This window comes from Somniosus microcephalus, chromosome 27, assembly GCF_052327205.1.
Source record: "Somniosus microcephalus isolate GS21.2 chromosome 27, FLI_Smic_1.0, whole genome shotgun sequence".
Taxonomy (NCBI): domain Eukaryota; kingdom Metazoa; phylum Chordata; class Chondrichthyes; order Squaliformes; family Somniosidae; genus Somniosus; species Somniosus microcephalus.
In genome coordinates this window covers 2,448,437-2,472,580 of record NC_141013.1, presented here as the reverse complement: position 1 = coordinate 2,472,580, position 24,144 = coordinate 2,448,437, and the positions used below count along the sequence as shown (strand labels likewise).

The window sequence follows — 24,144 nt, the reverse complement described above, 5'->3', positions numbered from 1 at the left end:
GAGGGGCAAATCACTGGCTCCTTCTCAGTGACCAGATGCTAGAAGGTGCAGAGAAACAAACCCATGGGTGGCGACTGCCCCCCCCGCCCCACACAGAGTCCCTCCTGCCACCCCCCCCAAAAACAGGGAGTCCCCCCCCCCCCCCCCCACCACAGGGAGATCCTTTGTGAAGTCTTAAAAACAAAAAATAGAACTTTTATAACATGTAGGTGAGCAGTTCTGGCAGAGTCCTCCGCATGGTCTGTTCAGCTCAAGTGCAATGTCCCTTACCTGGAAAACTAGACATTCACAGAGTCACAAATAGTGCAAGGAGTGGGAGGAACAACATCCATCATTGACATCTATCATTCCCTGGGCATCAATTAATAAAAGCAAGGCCTTGAACAGGAGTGGCCCCTGCACACAAACCTGCAAAGGCTTTCGCCTCGTCTGTAGGCACAGCTCGGAGGTGGCGCAGGTCACTCTTGTTCCCCACCAGCATGATGACGATATTATTGTCTGCGTGATCTCTCAGCTCCTTTAACCACCTCTCCACATTCTCGTACGTAAGGTGTTTGGCGATATCGTAAACCAACAGGGCACCAACTGCCCCGCGGTAATATCTAACCATAAGACAAAGGATTCAACGTCAAGTCACACACACACATTCATAACTGGTTTAACTCTGATTAAAGAGAGACATTTATACCACAAAGGATTGCAAATCATTTTGAAGTGAAGTTGAAATGTTGGGAGTTTTAATTAGAATAAAGTGCACATCTATAGCTGCACCGGAACTGGACATTAAACGGGTTTAGCGGCCATTTTTGGGTCCAGGTTTGCCGCTTTCTCCTGAACTAACCCTATTTTCTATCGAGTTTCAGGCACAAGAAACTGACGCCGATGCGGAGCCAAACTGGCAGATCAGCCCTTAAATACCACGGAGCAGAACAGAAAAGGACAGAGCAGCCCCTCCCCCCCCGCCGTCCACCCCCACTACAGTGCAGCCCCCCCACCCCCAGCACAGCCCTTGTCCTCACGAGTGGTGCAACACAGGGAGGGAAGGAGAAATATTAAAACGCACACCGCTCAATGATAACTTTGTCCCAGTAACAGACTCACGCGGAGGTGATGGCTCGGTAGCGCTCCTGGCCAGCCGTGTCCCAGATCTGTGCTTTAATCGTCTTCCCATCCACCTGGATGCTTCTCGTCGCGAATTCCACTCCGATTGTGCTCTTGCTTTCCAGGTTAAACTCGTTGCGAGTGAAGCGAGACAGGAGATTACTTTTTCCCACTCCCGAGTCACCGATCAGCACAACTGCGAGACAGGAAGAGAATGGCACCGTTAGACTGCAGAGCAGGTCCAGGGTGAGCAGGAGGATTCACGGCTTCATACAACTCACACAAAGCCCATCAGCAGCAAAAGCACCAACAGTCGGCAGTTAATAAAAAGTCAAAGTGAGCAGAGTTTATTTGGTGGCCTTGCATTCTGGAGAAGTATAGGGATCGGGATCAGGACCTGGGGGACAGGATTATATTGGGAGAAGGGACAGACACAGTTAATTGTTGAAACAGACTGAATCTCGATTTGTAACTCGATGAATATCCCGATAGATCAGGCACCTCAGCCCCAAGCTCGTCCAGCAGAATAATCTGTACAACTCACACGGATCCACACATCACTGAACTGTACAAGCCAATTTATCAAAAGAGTTAAAGAACTTGCGTTTCTTTGCCTTTCACAACCCTCAGCATGTCCCAAAGTGCTTTACAGCCAATGAAATTCTTCAAGGGTAGTCACTGTTATAATGTAGGGAAACTATTGCATTATGCACAGCACGATCCTGCAAACAGCAATGTAATAATGACCAGATAATCAGCTTTAGATGTTGGCTGAAAGATAAATATTGTCCAGGACACCAGGGAGAACTCCCCTGCTCTTTGAATAGTGACCATGGGATCTTTTACATCCACCTGAGGGGGCAGGCGGGGCCTCGGGTAAATTTACCTGAAAGGTCAGAGGTAACACCATCATTGGGTTCTCAGCTGCAAAGTTCCTCCTCATTTTTACCACTCGGATTATTTTATTTTCAGGGCACCTACAACAAGGAATTCTTCCTCCCGCCCCCCAATACCAACAGGGTGCAATCCCCACCCCCAGGGTCTCGCACCAGAGAGGGAGCACGGGAGAGTGACCGAGCGAGCGTGCCAGGCCAGCCAGCAGAAAACATGAAGTGGCGTAAATGCGGAATTCTCTCTTTCAGTTTGGCAGAGCCCAGAAATTCATTTAAAAAGGGAAGGAGATAGTGGTTTGACAAAGCAGAATAAAGGATACGGGGAGTGAGCGGGATTAGAGTAAACAGCTCGCAGAAAAACCACAGGCAGACTTGGGCTGAATGGCCAGTTTCTGTTCTGAACATTGTGTGTTTGACTGAATCAGAAGATCACGGGGAGGAAACAATCCTCAGGGAGTGACAGACATTTAACAGCACTCACGGAGGGAAATTCCAGATTCAGTCAAACTGGCTCAAAGACGGCAGGAATCAATACCGGTCCCGTAAAGAGCAAGCAAGGTATCAAATATCTATAGAACAGCCAGGAATCTGGAGTGAGAAAGTTCAGGGGGGTTTTATTTAAACAAAAAAGGAACTGCAGAAATGCTGGAGTTAAAGTTACAGGCTGGAGGATCACAGGAGTAACTCTGATCTTCGATAAAGGAGCGAGACACAGGGATTAGTCGATCGGAGATACTGGGGATGGGGAAAGGAACCAAAGTGATTCATTCTGACCCACCGAGTGCAACACTACACGGATCACCAGATCCTGCTCAGACCCACCAGCGAGAAGCTCTTGCTTTTTAAACAGCACTGCTGGAAACAGGAACGTCTCACGGCTGATTTATGAACTCCTCCGTTCTCCCAGACCCAGCTCCCTGCTTTTGCAGTTTTTATTTCCGATTTCCAACATCTGCAGGATTTGACTATTGGGGATATTTCCAGCAGCCCTTCCCGGTGAGTCCTGCGAGTCTCTCTGGTACCCTGTCCATGCAGAGCCAATAAATCACAACAACTTGCATTTATATAACGCCCCGAATGTAGAAAGGCATCCCAGGACGCTTCACAGAAGTGTAATCAGACTAAGGTCACGCACCAAGCCAGAGGAGGCGATACTGGAAGTGGTGACTTGGTCAAAACTGCGTTTTAAGGAGCATCTTATAAAAGCAGTGGGAGGTGGAGAAGGTTTATGGAGAGAATTATAGAGCTAAGGGCCTAGACAGCTGTAGGCATGGCCGCCAATGGTGGGGTGAAGGAAGATGGGGGGGATACACAAGAGGCCAGAATTGGAGCAGCATAGAGTTTTCAGAAGGTTGTAGGACTGGAAGAGGTTAGAGGTAGGGAGAGACAAGGCCATGGAGAGTTTGTACATGAGGATGAGAATTTTAAATTGGAGGGACTGGGAACCCAGTGTAGGTCAGACAGCACAGGGGTGAAGGGTGAACGGGACTTGGTGCAAGTTAGGATACTGGGGAGGGGGATGAAATCGGTGGGGAGGGTACAGAGTTGGTGGCGGAGACCGGAGACAATGGCTTTAATCTTTCCAATGTTTAACTGCAGGAAATTGCAGCTCATCAAAGACAGGATGGGACAAGCAGTCCGACAACACAGGAGGTGGAGGAGCTGAGGGAAGAGGTGGAGCTGGGAGTCGCAGCGACCTGTGGAAACTGACTCCATGTCTTCAGATGATGTCACCCAGGGACAGCATGGAGAAGGGGGTCAAGGATAGATCCTTGGGGTCTCCCGTCAAATATCTTCACAAGACAGGTGTGCACGAAGGTGGCTTTTCACTACCAGTTTGTCCCTACAGAATCCCAAACATTCCGGCTCCCCATTAAACTTCCAGCCTGCTCCTGGAATCCTTCCTGGAGGCAACAAACTCGACTGTCGGAAGAGATGTTAAATCGAGGCCCCGTCTGCCCTCCCAGATGGGTGTGAAAGACCCCTGGCACTATTCGAAGAGGAGGAGCAGGGGTGTTCTCCCCAGAGTCCTGGCCAATATTTATCACAACCAACATCACAGATTATCTGATCATTATCATATTGCTGTTTCTGGGATCTTGCTGTGTGCAAATTGGCTGCCGTGTTTCCTACATTACACCAGTGACTACACTTCAAAAGTACTTCATTGGCTGTAAAGCGCTTTGGGATGTCCGGAGGTTGTGAAAGGAGCTATAGAAATACAAGTCTTTGTTTTAGTGGACAGGATACGACCGATAGATTCAGTACACCTGTTTTTAAAGGCACATGACAAACATTGCTCATGCACGGAGAGAACAAAAACAATCAACGGCAGAGAATTGGTGGCGATTCCCCGATCGATTAGGGAAAGCTCTGTTGGGGACACGGAGCAGTGACTCCTGGGATTTCAGTGTTCATTGGGTTCACATTGTCCTTAAATGATAAGGAACTTGTTACAACAGGAAATACGCCACCACCAAGCAATAAGCTCGATATTTCATTACTGATATGTAAATGAGATGCAGCGTCTTAAATGAAATCAAATCTCAAAAACTGACACGAGATATTCACCAGGTTAATGACCTGTGCCAAATGTAGAATAAATCATTTGATTAAATTGAGACATTGTCCTACTGGCAAAAAACCCAGGGAATTTTCTACTTTAAACCTCCCAGTTTTGCAGTCACACACCTGAACACTCTCGGACCACGCCTCGCAGCACAGTCTGGGTGTCACAGGGAACTATTGTTCCTCAGGATGTTGGGAAACATTTCTCTCTGGATCACATCATTTCTGCAACTTCTGACCACACCAACAATTTAAAGCATTTTCACTCCCATTAACACACACCTGGTTCTAGGTGTGTGGCGGTGGTAATTTAAACACACTGTGCTTCTGTTGATTAAAGGAACAATTCTCAGCAGCTTTTATATTGATTCTCGGTCCGAGGTCACTGCCAGTTGAACAAAACTGCCAGATTTCGAGATTGGCAGAGGATCTGCTTCCCACTCGGTTAATGCATTCCCCCAGCCCAATATTGGCCACTAAAAGCACTGCAACCAGCACTCAACCCAACACTACCTGAACACATGATCTGGTCACTTATCGCATTGCTGTTTGTCTGGGATCTTGCTGCTGTGCACAAATTAACTGCTGCATTTGCCTACAAAACAGGTGATTATGCTTCAAAAAGTAGTTCATTGGCTGAAGCACTTCAGGTGCGAGAGGCACGATAGAAATAGAAGTTCTAAAAGTAGTGAAACAGTTCAGAGAATAGAAAGAGGAATGGTTCTGTGACGTTAACTGGTGGTGGGAAGGGGTGAAGCGCGACACGACACCAAGCGGTGGTTTTGGGCTGTCAGGAGGCACTAGGTTTAAATCACAGATAAGCAAGTGAGGGAATTACTCTCCTTAATCATGCTCGACCAAACCTTCAGGACAGGCTGCAATCGAGGACAATACGACTGGCCCACAAACACTTTCGTTCTTGTCCAACTCCCAACGGGCACCTCAAGAAACGTTGGTTCAGTAAACACAAAGAGGCATTGATTCACTTCGGAAGGGCCTGGCATACCTTATCCTGGGCACAGTGGAGACCCACGGTTTGGAGACTTGTGAAATGCCACTGGATTTGCCAGCTCCATTCTGGATTTGTGTACAACACCAAGGGAGGCGGGGGGGAGGGGTAATGTAAACCAGGGAGAGACCCAAGGAGGGCAGTGAAAGCAGATTAGGGACTAGACATGGTCAACCAACGCAGAGCAGCAACATAAAGCAAACAGAATGCTGAGCTGCACAGGCAGAGTAGCGCGCAAGCCAGAGGAAGTCATGCTCACACTGTAGAGCTCTGGTCAGGCCACAGCACGAGTACCATGTCCAGTTACAGTCAGAGACAGCGGAGAAATTCAAGCCCTAGAACAGAGCCAAGTTCAGGTGTGTGTTGGGAAGAAACTTGGTCTTTCCTTCCAGGAAGGGAGGTTCTCGAGAGGTGAACTTCAAGATTAGCGAGATAGTTAACAGAATGGAAAAGGTAAATGACAAACTAAACTGAGAACACAAGGGACCAAGGGCTCAAACTGGCAGAGAAAATTTAGGGTGACATCAGGAAATTCTTAGAAATGAAGCGCGAGTGTACATGTGACTAGGAACATAGAAACAGGAGGAGGCCATTCAGCCCTTCGAGCCTGTTCCGCCATTCAATGAGATCATGGCTGATCTGTGGCCTAACTCCAGATACCCGCCTTTGGTTAACAAAAAGCGATCAATCTCCGATTTAAAATTAACAATTGATCGAGCATCAATTGCCATTTGCGGAAGAGAGTTCCAAACTTCTACCACCCTTTGTGTGTAGAAGTGTTTCCTAATTTCACTCCTGAAAGGTCTGGCTCTAATTTTTAGACTATGCTCCCTAGTCCTAGAATCCCCAACCAAAGGGAAGTGATAGGATTGGGGAGCAGGAGAGGCAAAGACAATGATAATAGAAAGAAAATGTCTTTTTTTTTAAACCTATCGAAAAGTTACTTTCTCCCGCCCGGTCATTAAAAGATGCATCGAGCAGTGCCAGAGCTTGGCACCTCCAGACAAATAAAAACCAGGCTGATTGGGAGGGTCCGCCACATTACAGCATTGCTCACTGTGCAGCAAGTCTCCAATTCAAGCGGTACCCGAACAATGAAAGGTTTTAATGTTAATTTAGCAAGCAAATATTTTAATCCTGCACCAACATAAAGTCAGAACACGGGTCGATAACGAGGGGGCACAGATTTATGGTGATTGGCAAAAGAACCAGAGGCAACATGAGGAAAAACATTTTTAGGCAACGAGGATTGGGAATGCTCGCTGCAGAGCGCAGGGATACAGGGAACCACACGAGACAATGGCGCCAGTCAGCAGGGCAGGAAGAACAAGTGGGCAAAAGAAACTGGCTGCAACAATCTAATCTCAGCAGTTCCTGTAATGCATGACCTCATTGTTATAAATTTACCGCTGTGTAAACGACAGATCTCATTACCCAGCCAAGCTCCAGATAACACTCCCTGCCTCTCCTCACAATGTTAAAACAAACTTCCTTTTCCCTCCTGTGCTACTTGCCAACTTGTAACCCATTTCTCTGGCTGGAGCCCAATTGCAGGATCAGAAAAATCAAACACCAATTCCACTGGAGTCAGGTGGCAATGGGTCAGCAGCAAAGACTGCGACGGTCTCACTGCCTTGGAGTCAGAGGTTGCGGTTCAAGTTCCACTATGATTACAACATTGTAATCTAGTTTAACTTCAGTCCAGTACTGTCTGGCCCTGCTGATACCATCTCTCAATCTGAAGAGCAGAGAGTTCTCCTGGGGTCATCTCGTGGCTGGTTTTTTTTGAGAGGTAGCAAAAAGGCATTTGCCAAACAATCATGCACTTCCGAGTATGAAGCACCAAGGCACTTCTGGAAAAACTCATTAAATGCAAGTCTGTCTTTACAGAGCTCAGCTGCAGTTAAAGTCTCAGTTTGGAGTGTCTGGGTTTCCTGCTGCCTTGAATTGGAATCCTGTAATGGATCAGATCTGCCTCGCCGAGTCATGAAGCAGGAGACACTTTGGCAACAGTGCTCAGGAGGACCATTTTATTCTCAATTCTAGTTTGCATTGCAACCCTCATTTGTTTTACTGAAATAAAATTCTCAAATGTATAAATGATCTAGTGAATGAGGAGGAGGAAGTCAAAGAATTTTAGCAAGTTTAAAACTAATTGACAAAAGCAAGATAGCAGCAGCCAGACAAGAGTGTTGGAAACGTACAACATTCGATGTTCCAGCACACACTGCCACAGGCTTGTTCATCTTATACCAATTCCTCGATTAAGCTGCACTGGCATTTGGAGGTGCAAAATGGAGGCCAGGGGTGCAGTGGAGAGGACGAGAGAATGAAGGACAAGTCAGCCTGAGCTGGTCTCATGGCGCTCCCAGCAATCCAACTCCAGAACACCATTTGCAGAGGCCTGGGGAACGTGTTAGGCACTCTCAGATCCCAGGGCGGGGAGGATACTGCAGAGGGACTTTAAGATGAGAGAAATAATATTGAAACATTTGGTACATCTTAAGAGGCCGAGATCCTGAGGTTTTCTCTCAAAACTTATTTGCTCAGGGGATTGACTGAAAAATTCTCCAATTTATCAAAACTTGCATCGCAAAAATAACAAACCCCAAAACTTCGAGGTTGTGTTACTAAAATGTTATAGATTCTGCACAGCTTCTGCTTCAAATCAAGATCAAGACTTCCAAAGTTGTAAATTACTACTTTGTTTAAATGAAAACAGGACATAGTCAGAATCCCGATTTACTGCCCAACATTAACCCAACTTCAGGCAGATGCCAAGATCACTCCTTCACGGTCACTCCTGTCCACAGGGATTCCACTCCCTTCAGTTACGGTGAAGTGTAATCCCAACAGGGTCAACCTTCAGAATGGAAAGAGTCTCCCTAATTTACATTTCTGGAATTACACTGATCGATCTTTCCTTTCAAAAATGACCTTTATTACTGGGAGCTGAACTGGCAGTGCTTTGTAGGTGGGCCAATCAGGAAGCACACAGATCTGTCCTGACATTAGCAAGGCCAACTCTCAACATTAATCATTTTAGCACCACAGAATGAGAACGTTGATAAGGAATCAGAGCGCAGTGGAGAATGGTTGTTTTTTGGACTGGAGGAAGGTATACAGTGGTGTTCCCCAGGGGTCGGTTGTAGGACCACTACTTTTCTTGATATATATTAAATGACTTAGACTTGGTGTACAGGGCACAATTTCAAAATTGGCAGATGACACTAAGCTTAGAAGTATAGTGAACAGGGAGGAGGATAGTGATAGACTTCAAGAGGACAGACAGGCTGGTGAAATGGGCAGACACGTGGCAGATGGAATTTAACGCAGAAAAGTGTGAAGTGATACATTTTGGTAGGATGAACGAGGAGAGGCAATATAAACTAAAGGGAACAATTCTAAAGGGGCTGCATGAACAGAGAGACCTGGGGGTATATGTGCACAAATCATTGAAGTTGGCAGGGCAGGTTGAGAAAGCAGTTAAATAAGCATACAGGATCCTGGGCTTCATAAATAAAGACACAGAGTACAAAAGCAAGGAAGTTATGATGAACCTTTATAAGACACTGGTTCAGCCTCAACTGGAGTATTGTGTCCAACTCTGGGCACCACACTTTAGGAAGGATGTGAAGGCCTTAGAGAGGGTGTAGAAAAGATTTATAAGAATGGTTCCAGGGATGAGGAACTTCAGTTATGTGGATAGATTGAAGAAGCTGGGGTTGTTCTCCTTGGAGCAGAGAAGGTTGAGAGGAGATTTGATAGAGGTGTTCAAAATCATGAGGGGGTTAGGACAGAGTAGATAGAGAGAAACTGTTCCCATTGGCGGAAGGGTCAAGAACCAGAGGACACAGATTTAAGGTGATTAGCAGAAGAACCAAAGGTGACATGAGGAAAAACTTTTTTACGCAGCGAGTGGTTAGGATCTGGAATTCACTGCCTGAAAGGGTGGTGGAGGCAGATTCAATCGTGGCTTCCAAAAGGGAGTTGGATAAGTACCTGAAGGAAAAGAAATTTGCAGGGCTGCGGGGGAGTGGGACTAGCTGAAGTGCTCTCGCAGAGAGCCGGCATGGGCTCGATGGGCCGAATGGCCTCCTCCTGTGCTGTAACCATTCTATGATTCTATAAGGAAAGATGCAAAGACGGAGATAATTTCTGAAATTAGAACGGTGTGCCGGGGACACTAGGGTGAGGCTACCAGCACTAAGAGAGCACTTTAAATTCACCTCAAAAACCCGTACGGTATAAAAAATTGCTGCAAGGACATTCTATTTCTAGGTGTGCACAGAGTCGCGCCCTCGTGCCAAGTGCCCTTTAACACAGGAGTAAGTTGCAGGCCCCTCTAAATGAAGCAGTGTAGTTTTACTAGAAGCAACTCTTCCTACTTTAGCTCATCAATGCCAGTGGAGCATGGGTAAAGAATACTGCGGATGGGAGCCAGAATGCTGCAGGAACTTGCTGTGCCTTCACACTGCATTGTACTGGGCATGGAGAGAAATAAGGAGGTACCTTTTCAGGAAAGAGGAGAAACTGCTGGAATACACAGGTGAGTCAACATCTGTAAAGAGAAAAGGTCATGACATTTCGGGCGTGTAACTTTCATCAGAACACATCTGGGGCAGTTCACCCCTGCAACAGCAAAGTGCAGCACGGACATCATAACCAGACTCCTTGCCACAGATCCCAACTCACCTGCTGTGTATTTCATAGAAATACACTCTGGGTGAAGAAATTCCTCCTCATCTCTGTCCTAAATGGCTTACCCCTTATCCTTAGACTGTGACCCCTGGTTCTGGACTCCCCGCCATCGGGAACATCCTTCCTGCATCTAGTCCCGTTAGAATTTTACAAGTTTCAATGAGCATTTTGCGTTTTTATTTCAGATTTTCAATGTTTGTAGTTTTCCCTTTTTACTTTACAGTAAGTGCTCCTGCCCCGTCAATACCCTTCCTGTGGCCACTAACTGCTCCTGCACCGCCAGTGACGGCTGGAGACAGCAGCACTTCCCCTTGGAGTTATGTAGGGTCATAACGGCACAGAAGGAGGCCATTCAGCCCATTGAGTCCACGCCGGCTCGGTGGAGCAATCCAGTCAGTCCCATTCCCCCGCTCTATTCCCGTAGCCCTGCAAGTTTATTTCCCTCAAGTGCCTATCCAGTCTCCCCTTGAAAACACTGAGTGTCTCCGCTTCCACCACTTCCGTTGGCAGCGAGTTCCAGGTACTCAGCACTCGCTGCGTAAAGTTTTTCCTCACATCTCCCCTGTATCTCTTACCCAAAACCTTAAATCTGTGTCCCCTAGGCCTTTCCCCATCTAGTCTATCCAAACCCGTCATAATCTTGTACACCTCTATCATATTACCCCTCAACCGCCTTTGCTCTAATGAAAACAAATCCAGCTTCTCCAACCTGTAGCTCGTAACATAGTCAACAGAAAAAAAATCTAATTGCAAGCTGGGTGTTTTTCCACAGTTCAAGTGAACATGGCATGAAAATTTCACAGCCCCAGCACAGCATTTTTCTCAAATCCTTCTGACAACACTGGAGTTAGAACAGGTTTAATAACAGAATACAGTGCAATCGTCTCTGAAGGATCAACAATTGCTGAACCACGAGTCACAACGTCGTGAGAAACCAATTTTCCCATTTTCTAAAAATGACTCAGTTGGGGTAGGGCAGAGCGATGTGTATTGAACTCCGTCAGAGGGCCTGGGACAGTCACCCGCCGATCCCTGGCCTGGGACAGTCACCCGCCGATCCCTGGCCTGGGACAGTCACCCGCCGATCCCTGGCCTGGGACAGTCACCCGCCGATCCCTGGCCTGGGACAGTCACCCGCCGATCCCTGGCCTGGGACAGTCACCCGCCGATCCCTGGCCTGGGACAGTCACCCGCCGATCCCTGGCCTGGGACAGTCACCCGCCGATCCCTGGCCTGGGACAGTCACCCGCCGATCCCTGGCCTGGGACAGTCACCCGCCGATCCCTGGCCTGGGACAGTCACCCGCCGATCCCTGGCCTGGGACAGTCACCCGCCGATCCCTGGCCTGGGACAGTCACCCGCCGATCCCTGGCCTGGGACAGTCACCCGCCGATCCCTGGCCTGGGACAGTCACCCGCCGATCCCTGGCCTGGGACAGTCACCCGCCGATCCCTGGCCTGGGACAGTCACCCGCCGATCCCTGGCCTGGGACAGTCACCCGCCGATCCCTGGCCTGGGACAGTCACCCGCCGATCCCTGGCCTGGGACAGTCACCCGCCGATCCCTGGCCTGGGACAGTCACCCGCCGATCCCTGGCCTGGGACAGTCACCCGCCGATCCCTGGCCTGGGACAGTCACCCGCCGATCCCTGGCCTGGGACAGTCACCCGCCGATCCCTGGCCTGGGACAGTCACCCGCCGATCCCTGGCCTGGGACAGTCACCCGCCGATCCCTGGCCTGGGACAGTCACCCGCCGATCCCTGGCCTGGGACAGTCACCCGCCGATCCCTGGCCTGGGACAGTCACCCGCCGATCCCTGGCCTGGGACAGTCACCCGCCGATCCCTGGCCTGGGACAGTCACCCGCCGATCCCTGGCCTGGGACAGTCACCCGCCGATCCCTGGCCTGGGACAGTCACCCGCCGATCCCTGGCCTGGGACAGTCACCCGCCGATCCCTGGCCTGGGACAGTCACCCGCCGATCCCTGGCCTGGGACAGTCACCCGCCGATCCCTGGCCTGGGACAGTCACCCGCCGATCCCTGGCCTGGGACAGTCACCCGCCGATCCCTGGCCTGGGACAGTCACCCGCCGATCCCTGGCCTGGGACAGTCACCCGCCGATCCCTGGCCTGGGACAGTCACCCGCCGATCCCTGGCCTGGGACAGTCACCCGCCGATCCCTGGCCTGGGACAGTCACCCGCCGATCTCTGGCCTGTGTCCAATTAGCTGAAATGTAAAAAGTTAGCTGCAAAGATTTGCATTTCTATAGTGCCTTTCACAACCTCAGGATGTCTCAAAAGCACTTTACAGCCAATGAAGTACTTTTGAAGTGTAGTCAGTTGTAATTGTGCGAAACGCGACAGCCAATTTGCGCACAGAATGATTCCACAAACAGCAATGAAATAAATGACCAGATAATCTGCTTTGGTGAGGTGGATTGAGGGATAAGTATTGGGCCAGGACACAAGGAATAACTCCCCTGCTCTTCAAAATAGTGCCATGGGATCTTTTATGTCCACCTGAGGGGGCAGACGGGGCCTCGGATTTAATGTCACATCCGAAAGGCGGCACCTCTGACAGTGCAGCACTCCCTCAGCACTGCACTGGGAGTATCAGCCTAGATTTTTGTGCTCAAGTCCCTGGAGTGGGACTTGAACCAACAACCTTCTGACTCAGAGGCAAGAGCGAGCGACCCACTGCTGACACATTTACAGCTCACAGCCATCAAATGTCATACTGTGCAAACCTGAGCATCATCTACAGTCCAAAAACTCGCAGACATTATCATCTGCAAATCTGCAGAGCATGCCCCCCAACACCCACATCATTGATAAAAATATGTACATAATTTAAATCCTCGTTCCCTTTAATTTGCATATATTTCAAGTTGCTGATTTGGGATTCAGCAACAGAACCAAGAAATGTCCTTTCAAAAGTCCAGGCCCTTAAAATTAAAACAGGACAAAGCTGCAAATGCGAAGTGCTGAGGGCGGGGTTGGCAGGGTTTGGAGGGCCAGGGGGCCGGTGTGCTCAGAACGTTGGTGTAATCCATGATCACTGAATAACTAGAATTAAAAACTGAAGGAGAACTTAAGAGGGGGAAAGGGTAGAGGAACGAGAGAACAAAAGACTCTGAACAAAACACAGGAAGGGTGGAAGGTTTTAAGTCATCGGCAACAGTTGTATCAGACACTGTGCAAGCTACATGAAAACGTAGGTAAATTTTAAACAGATCAGGGCACGCCCTGTAATGGACACTCCGTAGGGGAGCTACTGATTAAAGAAATGCTCCCGGTGACCCACGCCCGAGGCTCTGCCTCATCTGCTCCCGATTTGTGGGACGTGTAGTATTTATTGTGGAGCCCTAGGGCGAGTACTTCATTTCAAAGGCATTTTTCCTTTTATGAACAATCCCGGAGCATCAGCTCCAACCCAGAGGACAGCCACCTTGCTGCAGAGCTCCAATCAAAACCAGCGAGAAGCAAGAGGCCTCATGGCTGCTCCTTTGGCCTTCACTCCCTGCCTATACAGAAGCCTGCCTCTGCACCCCAAGCTTGATCAACTCAGTGTGTGGGAGAACCACAGACACGCAGGCGAACCACAGACACGCAGGCTCCCCTCACATCACTGATACATGCTGGGGTTTTACTTTCAAATAACAATTCCTGGTGAACTATTAAGTAATCTGAAGGACTCCTGCAGATTTAGCTCAAGGGGGTGTTGCTAAATTTATTTTGCAAGGCACATCATCCGAAGTGTTTTACTTTTCACGTTTCTGTAGTTCAGATGAGACCAATATCTGTTCACCGGCTCTCCAACATTCTCACTGCTGAAACCAGGTCCACCTATCCCATCAGCAGAATCCGCGCCGCGCTGGGATTAGAGTCAGTTTGAGCGAAGGTAACCTCAGCAAGGCCGCGCCAGCACACTGCGCTCACACAATCCGAACTAAAGATCCAGTTCAGCAAATCATTGGCACACAGCCCAGCCGAGGTGTCCGCGCTCTAATAAACTCAAACACTCAGCACAGCAAAAATTCAACAAGGGACAAATTCATCTTTGTTGTAAAGGAACTTAGCTCGGTGTCAAAAGTGATCCATTACACACACACACATCAGTAATGGGTGTCCACCCACTTCAGCTCCCCTACTACAGAGCAGGAGAGCCCTTCAATGTTAGTCGTTTTGAATATAAAACGCTGTTGAGTTTCAAAGTATTTAATGTGGTAAACATGAAACTGAAATTAAATCTAGAAAGGAGCTGCCTTCTCCTCTTCAGGGTGTGAGTACGACAACTTCATGTCATGAAGAAAGGATCACAATGTGGAAAGGATAGTGCTCAGTTACAATAAATGGCCACCCCGGATGTTCCAATGGGCAGCACCAGCAAATTCCAGAGGGAAGTGGAGGGATATTTAGGAAAGTGACCAAGAGGTATGAGAAAGTAGCATGCGGTATCTTTCAAACTTTGACACTGTCAGATGGTCCACTCTGTGCCCTGGTGCTGTACATTCCCAGGTTTCTATACAATCCATTTTAGAGGCTGCATCAATGCCCGTCTTTCTGTTAAACATAAAAGTTCTACAGAGCCACAAATAATCTTAAACTAGCAGCTGCAAGATGCCACACAGTCTCCGCTGGACACTGACTCCACAGCAGAAAACAGCACTCATGTTAAAATCATCAACATCTGGACAAATAACTCAATCTATTCTGACAGAAATTAACTGTAGGTCAATCTTTTGCATTGAACTCAGGACAACCAATGTTGGTGTAAACCCGCTTTATACAATGAAGGTTCAAACGGTTTAGTACATCCCATGACTGCCTGTTTATCTAAGCCCAGACAAACTGATGACTTTGCTCCTCTTGTAGGCGGACGTCCAATGTACAACTGGAAGCAGGGGTGTAGCCTGAAAACATCTGCACAGCTGCGGCTGGTTGCTGCCTGCGCCCGTCCTCCCCCAGTTGGAGGCCCACATCTCATGGTAGTGAATTCAGTCAAATTAATTGAAATTGTGACTTTTTTTTTAAACTGGTCTTTGAGATTTCATTCCACAACTTTTTTCCCCCATCAAAATCGAAGTTAGCAGCTTGCGTTTACTACTTTCACCGAGATTAAACACCATTACACACATCTCATTAAACATTGAACAGTCTGCACAGATACAACACCTTAGTCAGGAAACTAATTCAAGGTTACTTGAGACCAACATATAGTTTGAGCGGTGGGTCCGGCCAGGCACCCCGGCTCCGGGTCCGGCCAGGGGTGGACACGGCACCCCGGCTCCGGGTCCGGCCAGGGGTGGACACGGCACCCCGGCTCCGGGTCTGGCCAGGGGTGGACACGGCACCCCGGCTCCGGGTCCGGCCAGGGGTGGACACGGCACCCCGGCCCCGGGTCCGGCCAGGGGTGGACACGGCACCCCGGCCCCGGGTCCGGCCAGGGGTGGACACGGCACCCCGGCCCCGGGTCCGGCCAGGGGTGGACACGGCACCCCGGCCCCGGGTCCGGCCAGGGGTGGACACGGCACCCCGGCCCCGGGTCCGGCCAGGGGTGGACACGGCACCCCGGCCCCGGGTCCGGCCAGGGGTGGACACGGCACCCCGGCCCCGGGTCCGGCCAGGGGTGGACACCGCACCCCGGCCCCGGGTCCGGCCAGGGGTGGACACCGCACCCCGGCCCCGGCCAGGGGTGGACACCGCACCCCGGCTCCGGGTCCGGCCAGGGGTGGACACCGCACCCCGGCCCCGGCCAGGGGTGGACACCGCACCCCGGCCCCGGGTCCGGCCAGGGGTGGACACCGCACCCCGGCCCCGGCCAGGGGTGGACACCGCACCCCGGCTCCGGGTCCGGCCAGGGGTGGACACCGCACCCCGGCTCCGGGTCCGGCCAGGGGTGGAGAGTTTGGATTCTGCCGATTGCTGCTTTTCATTGATTGGACAAGTTGAGCGTCGAGTCGAACACCACTCATGGGTCTCTTTCCACTCGATCCTTACCTCAACACTCAAGAGTACGGGTCGCCCATTTGACCAAATTAACATTACATGGCCGATGGTCACGGTGCTCACTGACCACAAATGGAAAGGGAGGGGCGAGGCTATGAACAGTGGCCCTCACAATATCAAAGATTTAAATAAAGCAAAATTCTCTCAGCTGTGCTGCCCCAAGTTTTGTAATCAAGCGAATGCTACAATCGTACCAGGCAACAAAGAGAGACATGGTAAACACCTAGGCTATATAGAAATGAGAAGCGCTCAGTCTGAAGAACTAATGTCAATTATACCATAGAAACTTCACACTCTATGTACAGCAAACGGAAGGTTGAAGATTCCAGGTGGCAATGACAGGCCATTTGTAAAGTGCCTAAACTATTGCCTGCAAGTGTAAACTGAAGTCGGAATGTCACCAGACAAGTCACAATCCCCCTCCCGCTGCTTTAATAATCGGGTCCCGTGGTCCCAGCTCCCCATAAAAAGCAGGATTAGGATTATTGCTAACTGCGGCAGCAGCACCCCAGTAAAGCCAATATGAAGCAGCTAGTCACTCAGAGCAGCAGACAAGTGTCGACACTCCTACTTCACAGCTCCAACTTTACAACATCTTGCATACACAGCAAAATAGTATCCCTCAATTAGTTGAAGAACGCTGTTTACATTTGGTGTTGTTATTTAATAATTATTAAAAGCAATACATCCAGAACTGTGCTCAACCTCCCTCAGAAAACCCTTTAGTGAAGGAAACCTGCCGTCCCCACCCAGGCTGGACCTATTTGTGACTGCAGTCCCACACCAATGTGGTTGAAGTGGCCGAGCAAGTCAGCTTCATCAAACGGTTCAAGAAGGTGGCCCACCACCAGCGTCTCCGAGCAACCAGTCAGTGATGGGCAGCCAGCAACGCAGACATCGCCAGAATTATTATTTTTTTTTAAATCACCAACTCCTGATTTAAACTCATCTCTGTTGCCTCAGCCATTCACCTTCCAATGAAAAATAGACAAAACATATTTCAAAGAATAGACAAAACTCTTGGGTATAAATAAACCTCCATATGGAAGCAGACAATACCATTGTTATAAACGGCTTTGGCACAAAACATTTCCTTCATCAAACTCAGACTTATTGCAACAGCCAATAGTTGAGAGTAACTGTAAATAGACCGGATAGCATCCCTGGACGGGTACTCAAGGAATGTGCTGATCAGCTGGCTGATGTCTTCACCGCCATCTTCAACCGGTCATTGGCCCAGGCAGTAGTCCCTACATGCTTCAAGACCGCCACCATCATTCCTGTGCCTAAACAAGCGGCTGTGACGTGTCTGAATGACTATCGACCTGTCGCACTCACACCCATCATAATGAAGTGTTGCGAGAGACTGGTCTTAGCCCACATCAAAGCCAGTGTTCCTGCCTCCCTTGACCAACACCAGTTTGCCTATCGGGCAAATAGATCAACGGAGGATGCAATCACTACTGCTCTACACTCGGCACTGAATCACCTAGATGGTAAGGAGACCTACATCAGAATGTTGTTTATCGACTACAGCTCAGCATTCAACACTATCGTCCCCAACAAGCTGGCCACCAAACTCCAAACTCTTAACTCTTGGCCTGAACACTTCCCTCTGCAACTGGACCCTGGACTTCCTAACAAACAGACCCCAGTCTGTCAAATTAGGCAACCACACCTCCCCCCCCGACCCTGAACACGGGGGCCCCACAAGGATGTGTGCTGAGCCCCCTCCTCTACTCCCTCTTCACCCACGACTGTGGCGCTGTTAATGGTTCCAACACCATCATCAAGTTTGCAGATGACACCACGGTAGTAGGCCAGATCACCAACAACGATGAGTCAGCCTACAGGGAGGAGGTCCAGCATCTCGAAGTGGTGCGCCGACAACAACCTGGCCCTTAACACCAAGAAAACAAAGGAAATAATCGTGGACTTCAGGAAGTCCAAAGGCGGAAGTCACACCCCCATCCACATCAATGGGGCGGAGGTGGAAAGGGTGGCCAGCTTTAAGTTCCTCGGAGTCCACATCAAGGAAGACCTCTCCTGGTCCCTCAACACCTCCTCTCTGGTGAAGAAGGCCCAGCAGCACCTATATTTCCTAAGGAGGCTGAAGGGATGTAATCTGTCACCCCCGATCCTCTCTAACTTCTACCGCTGCACTATAGAGAGCATCCTGACAAACTGTATCACAGTATGGTACGGCAGCTGTAGCTCCCATGACCGGAAAGCCCTGCAGCGGGTAGTCAAAACTGCCCAACGCATTACCGGCACCCGGCTACCGACCATAGAACATATATACCAGAAACGCTGCCTACGGAGGGCACGGTCCATCATCAAAGACCCTACCCACCCCAGCCACAGTCTGTTCGCCCTCCTACCATCTGGAAGACGCTACAGATGCATTCGCACCCGTACGACCAGATTTAGGAACAGCTTCTTTCCCAGGGCTGTCATCCTACTGAACTCCACAAATAAACACTAAAGCCTGCACATCTGCCGATGCACTTTATTATGGTCATATTTATGCTAATATATATGTACAAATGTATGTTGAAATGTTTAAGTGTCCTAATCCAAATTGTACACTCTCGGGAGCCGCAAGCCTACATTTCGTTGTACTGCACTTGTGCACTAACAATGACAATAAAAGTTGATTTGATTTGAAGCTAGTCGAGGGGGTCAGATCACAAACCGAAACATGAGGAGCTCGTTTTATACGAGTCACTCAAAGCCCTCTATTTAATTTCAGCCGTTAGCTCTCTGAAATCGCTTCTTCATAAAAACTGTCCCAACTCACTCACTGGTTTACAAGTTTCAAATGTATTTGCATGTTTAGTTTTTGTTCAGTGTTGCTCATGGCAACTACCCACACACCTCACATCTTCCACATGAGGAAATCCAGATCAGAGGATTAAAGACACTCCAAAAACTGACAATTTAAATATTGACAATGCTCAAACAGCTCGCGCCAACTTAATCTTAATTCAGTCACCTCTTGACCTACCACCTCAGCTTTGATTATTCACCAGTCATCCTTTCCAAAAACTCCCCAGGTTATTAGCAGTCGGGAACATTTGCCTCCACAAGTCAGTCGCTTTTTAAGACATGCACAAGCTCTCATTCTGCGAACGGTCTCATCCTTTTGAAGCATACCCTTTCACCCCACAATCCACTCATCTATGCCCTACTTGTGATTTCAGAAACTTTAAACACCTCACACACACGGAGTATAACCTTATACTTTGCTGAAATGGCTTCTGCCAAAATAGAAGCTTACATGCGAAGCACAAATTCCCAGTTCAGCCCAGACACCATGACATGGCTTCAAGGAGATCAGAGAAACCCACTCACCACAGCCTGTGGCTGAAATGTCCAGATCCAGTCAGCTACTGGGAAGATGGGGTTTGCGATTCTGCTCCCATTTTAGAACACAATGCCTCAAATTTCACCCCAGTACAACTCTCTACCCCAAAACACTTTAATCACAGCACACACACAGTCCAGTCCCCACTGGACCACCCAGGGTGATTATTTATAGCAGATACTGCACTCGGTTCATTATCCGTAAAAAGAAACAGAGGTTAGTAGCGCAGTCACTATTCACAAGCACAGGAAACATCCTGTACAACAAGAAATCACCCCTCGGGTGGCACAAGGTTAAAATACAATTTCAGAGCCAACCACATCCTTACACTTGTTTCACTATTCTGACAACGTACCCCAATATTCTGTAACATCCTCCAGTGCAACCACCGCTAATCCTTCTCTTCCTCCAGCCCATTCACAACCAAGACCATTCTTCTTCCAATCTGAGGCAGTGCTATTCCCCCAACCACCCACATTTAATCCATATTAAGCACCAATTGCCGGTCATTAGCAGTGTTACAGTCACTCGCCACATTTCCACAAAGAAAATCAGAATGGGATTTCTGTCAACACGGAAACCCCATTCATCATCCACCGGCTCAGAAGACGCCTCGAACAATTTGGAGACCTTTCCGGCAAACACTCAACCAGTTCACGGAAAGCCGACAGACTGCAACAAAAGCTGTTGAGAATGTCATCAAAGCCACTCACTGCATTTATATCCAAGACAACGAGGTTTCGGTGAACCGTATACAGATAAAATGCAACATGAAAGATGCTTTCAACACCAAAGAATGTTCAATAAATGGAGGACAATCCAAATATGTCAGAGGATCAGTTTTATGGCGAGGTCATTCGAGTTCAAGGTGATCCCCAAATTTGAGAGCCAATCTCCATCTCAAACCCAGTTTAGGTCAAGTCAACCAAAATTGCTCCCAATTAATAACATACCTTCAATCTATGGTTAGATGAAGTTGGTTTAAAAAAGTGAAACTGTAAGGAATGCAGCAACAGGATATCTGGTTTTGGTAAATCACCTGCTACATGCAAGAAAATTAAATGACTGCCTATTTCAAGTCAAATCTTCTCTCCTACTTAAATGCAGTTCACAGAAATCACAATCACAGAAACCTCACAGTGCAGATAGAGGCCATTTCGGCCCATCGAGCCTGCACCGACACATATCCCACCCGATCCCCGTAACCCCACGTATTTAATCCCCCTAATACTAAGGGTCAATTTATCATAGCCAATCAACCTAACCCGCACATCTTTGGACTGTGGGAGGAAACCGGAGCACCCGGAGGAAACCCACGCAAACACCGGGAGAATGTGCAAACTCCACACAGACAGTCGCCCGAGGCCGGATTCGAACCCGGGTCCCTTGCGCTGTGAGCCAACAGTGCTAACCACTATGCCACCGTGCTGACAAAAGACAAACCCTCAGCTTCAACTGTACAAGGCGCAAGTGTTTATCAGCTTTGAGTTGCATATTCTATACACGGCTATTAGCCAAGTCTTCAAAATGGCCAAACTCACTATTGAATCGTTTCTAATACAGTAGCTCGCTTCTACAGACACATTAATACTTCAACGCCATGTTTATTGGAGTGAAGCCCAAGGTCCATTGTGCAGAACATTCCAGAGTTTAAACAAAGGAGATCAAGTCACTGTTAAATCATTCAACGGAGTAAAGCCTGAGATTGAGCAAGTCAGTGACTCAGAGCTGCCGATCTCCCAGCACCGAGGAAGGATGAAGACAGCACATTCCCATCTCACCACTCCCAGTGGAATTCCTGAGCTCAGGCAGTCACTGGGAGGCAGCGAGCCAAGTCCCTCCATCACCGCCCCTCCTCACAGCCCAGGGGAGGCCGGTCAGAGGGAAACTCACAACTGGGGACAAGCAGAGAATTCAGAATTACACAGAACAGCAGCAGCCCTTAAACAGCAGCTTCCACATGAAACACTTCATGGGCTAGAGGCAGGCTCACTTCCACAAACAGGGCTGCCCTGGTAGACCCATCGTTTCATCCTGTTCTTGCCCCATGGAACTGATTTCTTCCTATCTTGACTATTTTTTCTCCCCTTGTCCAGTCTCTTCCCATCTACATTCGCGACTCTTCTGATGCCCTCCGTCACTTTAACAGTTGCCAGTTTCCTGGCCACAACCGTCTCCTTTTCACTAAGGACGTCCAATTCCTCTACACCTCCATCCTCCAAAGGACAGCCCGAGGGTGCTCCGCTTCTTCCTTGAACAGAGGCCCAACCAGTCCCCATCCACCAGCACCCTCCTCTGCCTGGCTGAACTTGTTCTCACATTGAACAACTTCTTCGTTGACTCCACTCACTTCCTCCAAATTAAAGGTGTTGCTATGGGAACCCACATGGGTCCCAGCTATGCCTGTCTTTTTGTGGGATATGTGGAACATTCTTTGTTCCAGTCCTACTCAGGTCCTCTCCCTTGCCTCTTTTTCCAGTACTGTATATTGATGACTATCGGTGCTTTTACCTACTCTCGCCCAGAATTAGAAAATTTCATTCACTTTGCTTCCAATTTCCACCCTTCCCTCGCCTTCACATGGTCCATTGCCGACTCTTCCCTTCCTCAGCTTCTGTCTCCATTTCTGGCGATAGGCTATCGACAAACATCCACTACAAGCCCACCAACTCCCACAGCTACCTGGACTACACTTCTTCCCACCCCGCTTCCTGTAAGGACTCTATTCCATTCTCCCAGTTTCTCCGTCTCCGCTGCATCTGCTCTGACGATGCTACCTTCCACACTGGCACTTCCAATGTCTTCCTTTTTCCTCAACCGAGGATTCCCCTCTACCGTGGTTGACATGGCCCTCGATCATGTCCGTTCCATTTCCCACACTTCTGCTCTCACCCCTTCCCCCCAGAACCACAATAGGGTTCCCCTTGTCCTCACCCTTAACCCCACCAGCCTCCACATTCAACGGATCATCCTCTGCCATTGCCATCACCTCCAGCGTGATCGCACCACATCTTCCCCATCTCTTTCAGCATTCCGAAGGGACCGCTCCCTCCGTGACACCCTGGTCCACTCCTCCATCATCCCCAACACCCCTTCCCACAGCACCTTCCCATGCAAGCGCAGAAGATGCAATACCTGCCCTTTTACCTCCTCCCTTCCCATTGTCCAGGGCCCCAAACACCCCTTCCAGGTGAAACAGTGATTTACTTGTACTTCCTGCAATCTAGTATACTGTATTCACTGCTCACGATGCGGTCTCCTCTACATTGGGGAGACCAAACGCAGATTGGGTGACCGCTTTGCAGAACACCTCCGTTCAGTCTGTAAGGGTGACCCTGAGCTTCCGTTGGCCTGTCACTTTAATTCTCCGCTCCATTCCCACTCGGACCTCACCGTCCTCGGCCTCTTACATTGTTCAACGAAGCTCAACGTAAACTCGAGGAACAGCACCTCATCTTCCGATTAGGCACTTTACAGTCTTCTGGACTCAACACTGAGTTCAACAATTTCAGATCATAACCTCAACCCCTGTGTTTTCTTTTCTCTCACATGGCAGCTGTTCATCATCCTGCCATTGCCATTTACCTCGAGTCATCTTTTGTTTCTTAACTTGCCCCATTACCATCTCCTTTTGCCTCGCACCATCATCCCTTTTGTCTCTCAACCTCTCCTGCCTTCCAACCTATCACAGACCTTCCCTTTTGTTCTTTCCTCTCCTCCCCCCTCTGCCCCTACACTTGCTTAAAAACCTTTTACATCTCCAACTTTTGACGACGGGTCATCGACCTGAAACGTTAACTCTGTTTCTCGCTCCACAGATGCTGCCTGACCTGAGTATTTCCAGCATTTTTTGTTGTTATTTCAGATTCCCAGCATCCGCGGTATTTTGCTTTTGTGGAGAGAGGCCTGACCGAGCCCGGCACATCTGGGGAAGGAAACCTGGAATATTCAAAAACAAACCAGCGAGTGAGACGTGCCTCGCTCCTCCGCCCCCCCGCTCGGGCTGGAGCTGAGGCCGCGGCTCCCGGTGCCGGCGGGCGGGGGGGCTGAGGCCGCGGCTCCCGGGGGCTGAGGCCGCGGGTGCCGGGGGGCCGAGGCTCCCGGTGCGATGCGGGGGGGGCCGAGGCCGCGGGTGCCGGGGGGCCGAGGCTCCCGGTGCGATGCGGGGGGGGCCGAGGCCGCGGCTCCCGGTGCCGGCGGGCGGGGAGCCGAGACCGCGGTGCCCGGGGGGGCGGGTCGGGGACTCACCTTTAAACAGATAATCGTACTCATCCTCCCGCGCGCCCATCCTGGCGGCCGCCCGACAAATAATCACAGGGCGCTCGGCGGCCTCTCCCGCACTTCCGCCTCCGGGCCAAAGGTCACACGGCGCCTCCTGACTTTTCCGATAAATGCTTTATTTCTTTATTTCTCCTTCACCGGGAGATTTCTGAATCTGTTCTCGCTCCTTTATTAAGGAAAGAATAATTACAGCGGGAATCAATAGATTAGAGTTT

General features: G+C 49.5%; 1 protein-coding gene across 1 annotated transcript in view; it reads right to left on the bottom strand.

Moving 5' to 3' along the window:
• The window catches only part of rab11a (RAB11a, member RAS oncogene family), a 29,561-nt gene extending 5,439 nt beyond the window's left edge, over positions 1 to 24,122 (bottom strand). The window contains exons 1-3 of the mRNA XM_085968348.1: positions 23,897 to 24,122; positions 1,102 to 1,297; positions 409 to 602 (exon numbers count right to left, since the gene is read on the bottom strand). Of these exons, the coding sequence (XP_085824474.1) occupies positions 409 to 602; positions 1,102 to 1,297; positions 23,897 to 23,936 (430 nt within the window). The 5' untranslated portion in view covers positions 23,937 to 24,122. The remainder of the gene's footprint in view (positions 1 to 408; positions 603 to 1,101; positions 1,298 to 23,896) is intronic.
• Between the last annotated feature and the right edge of the window lie 22 nt (positions 24,123 to 24,144).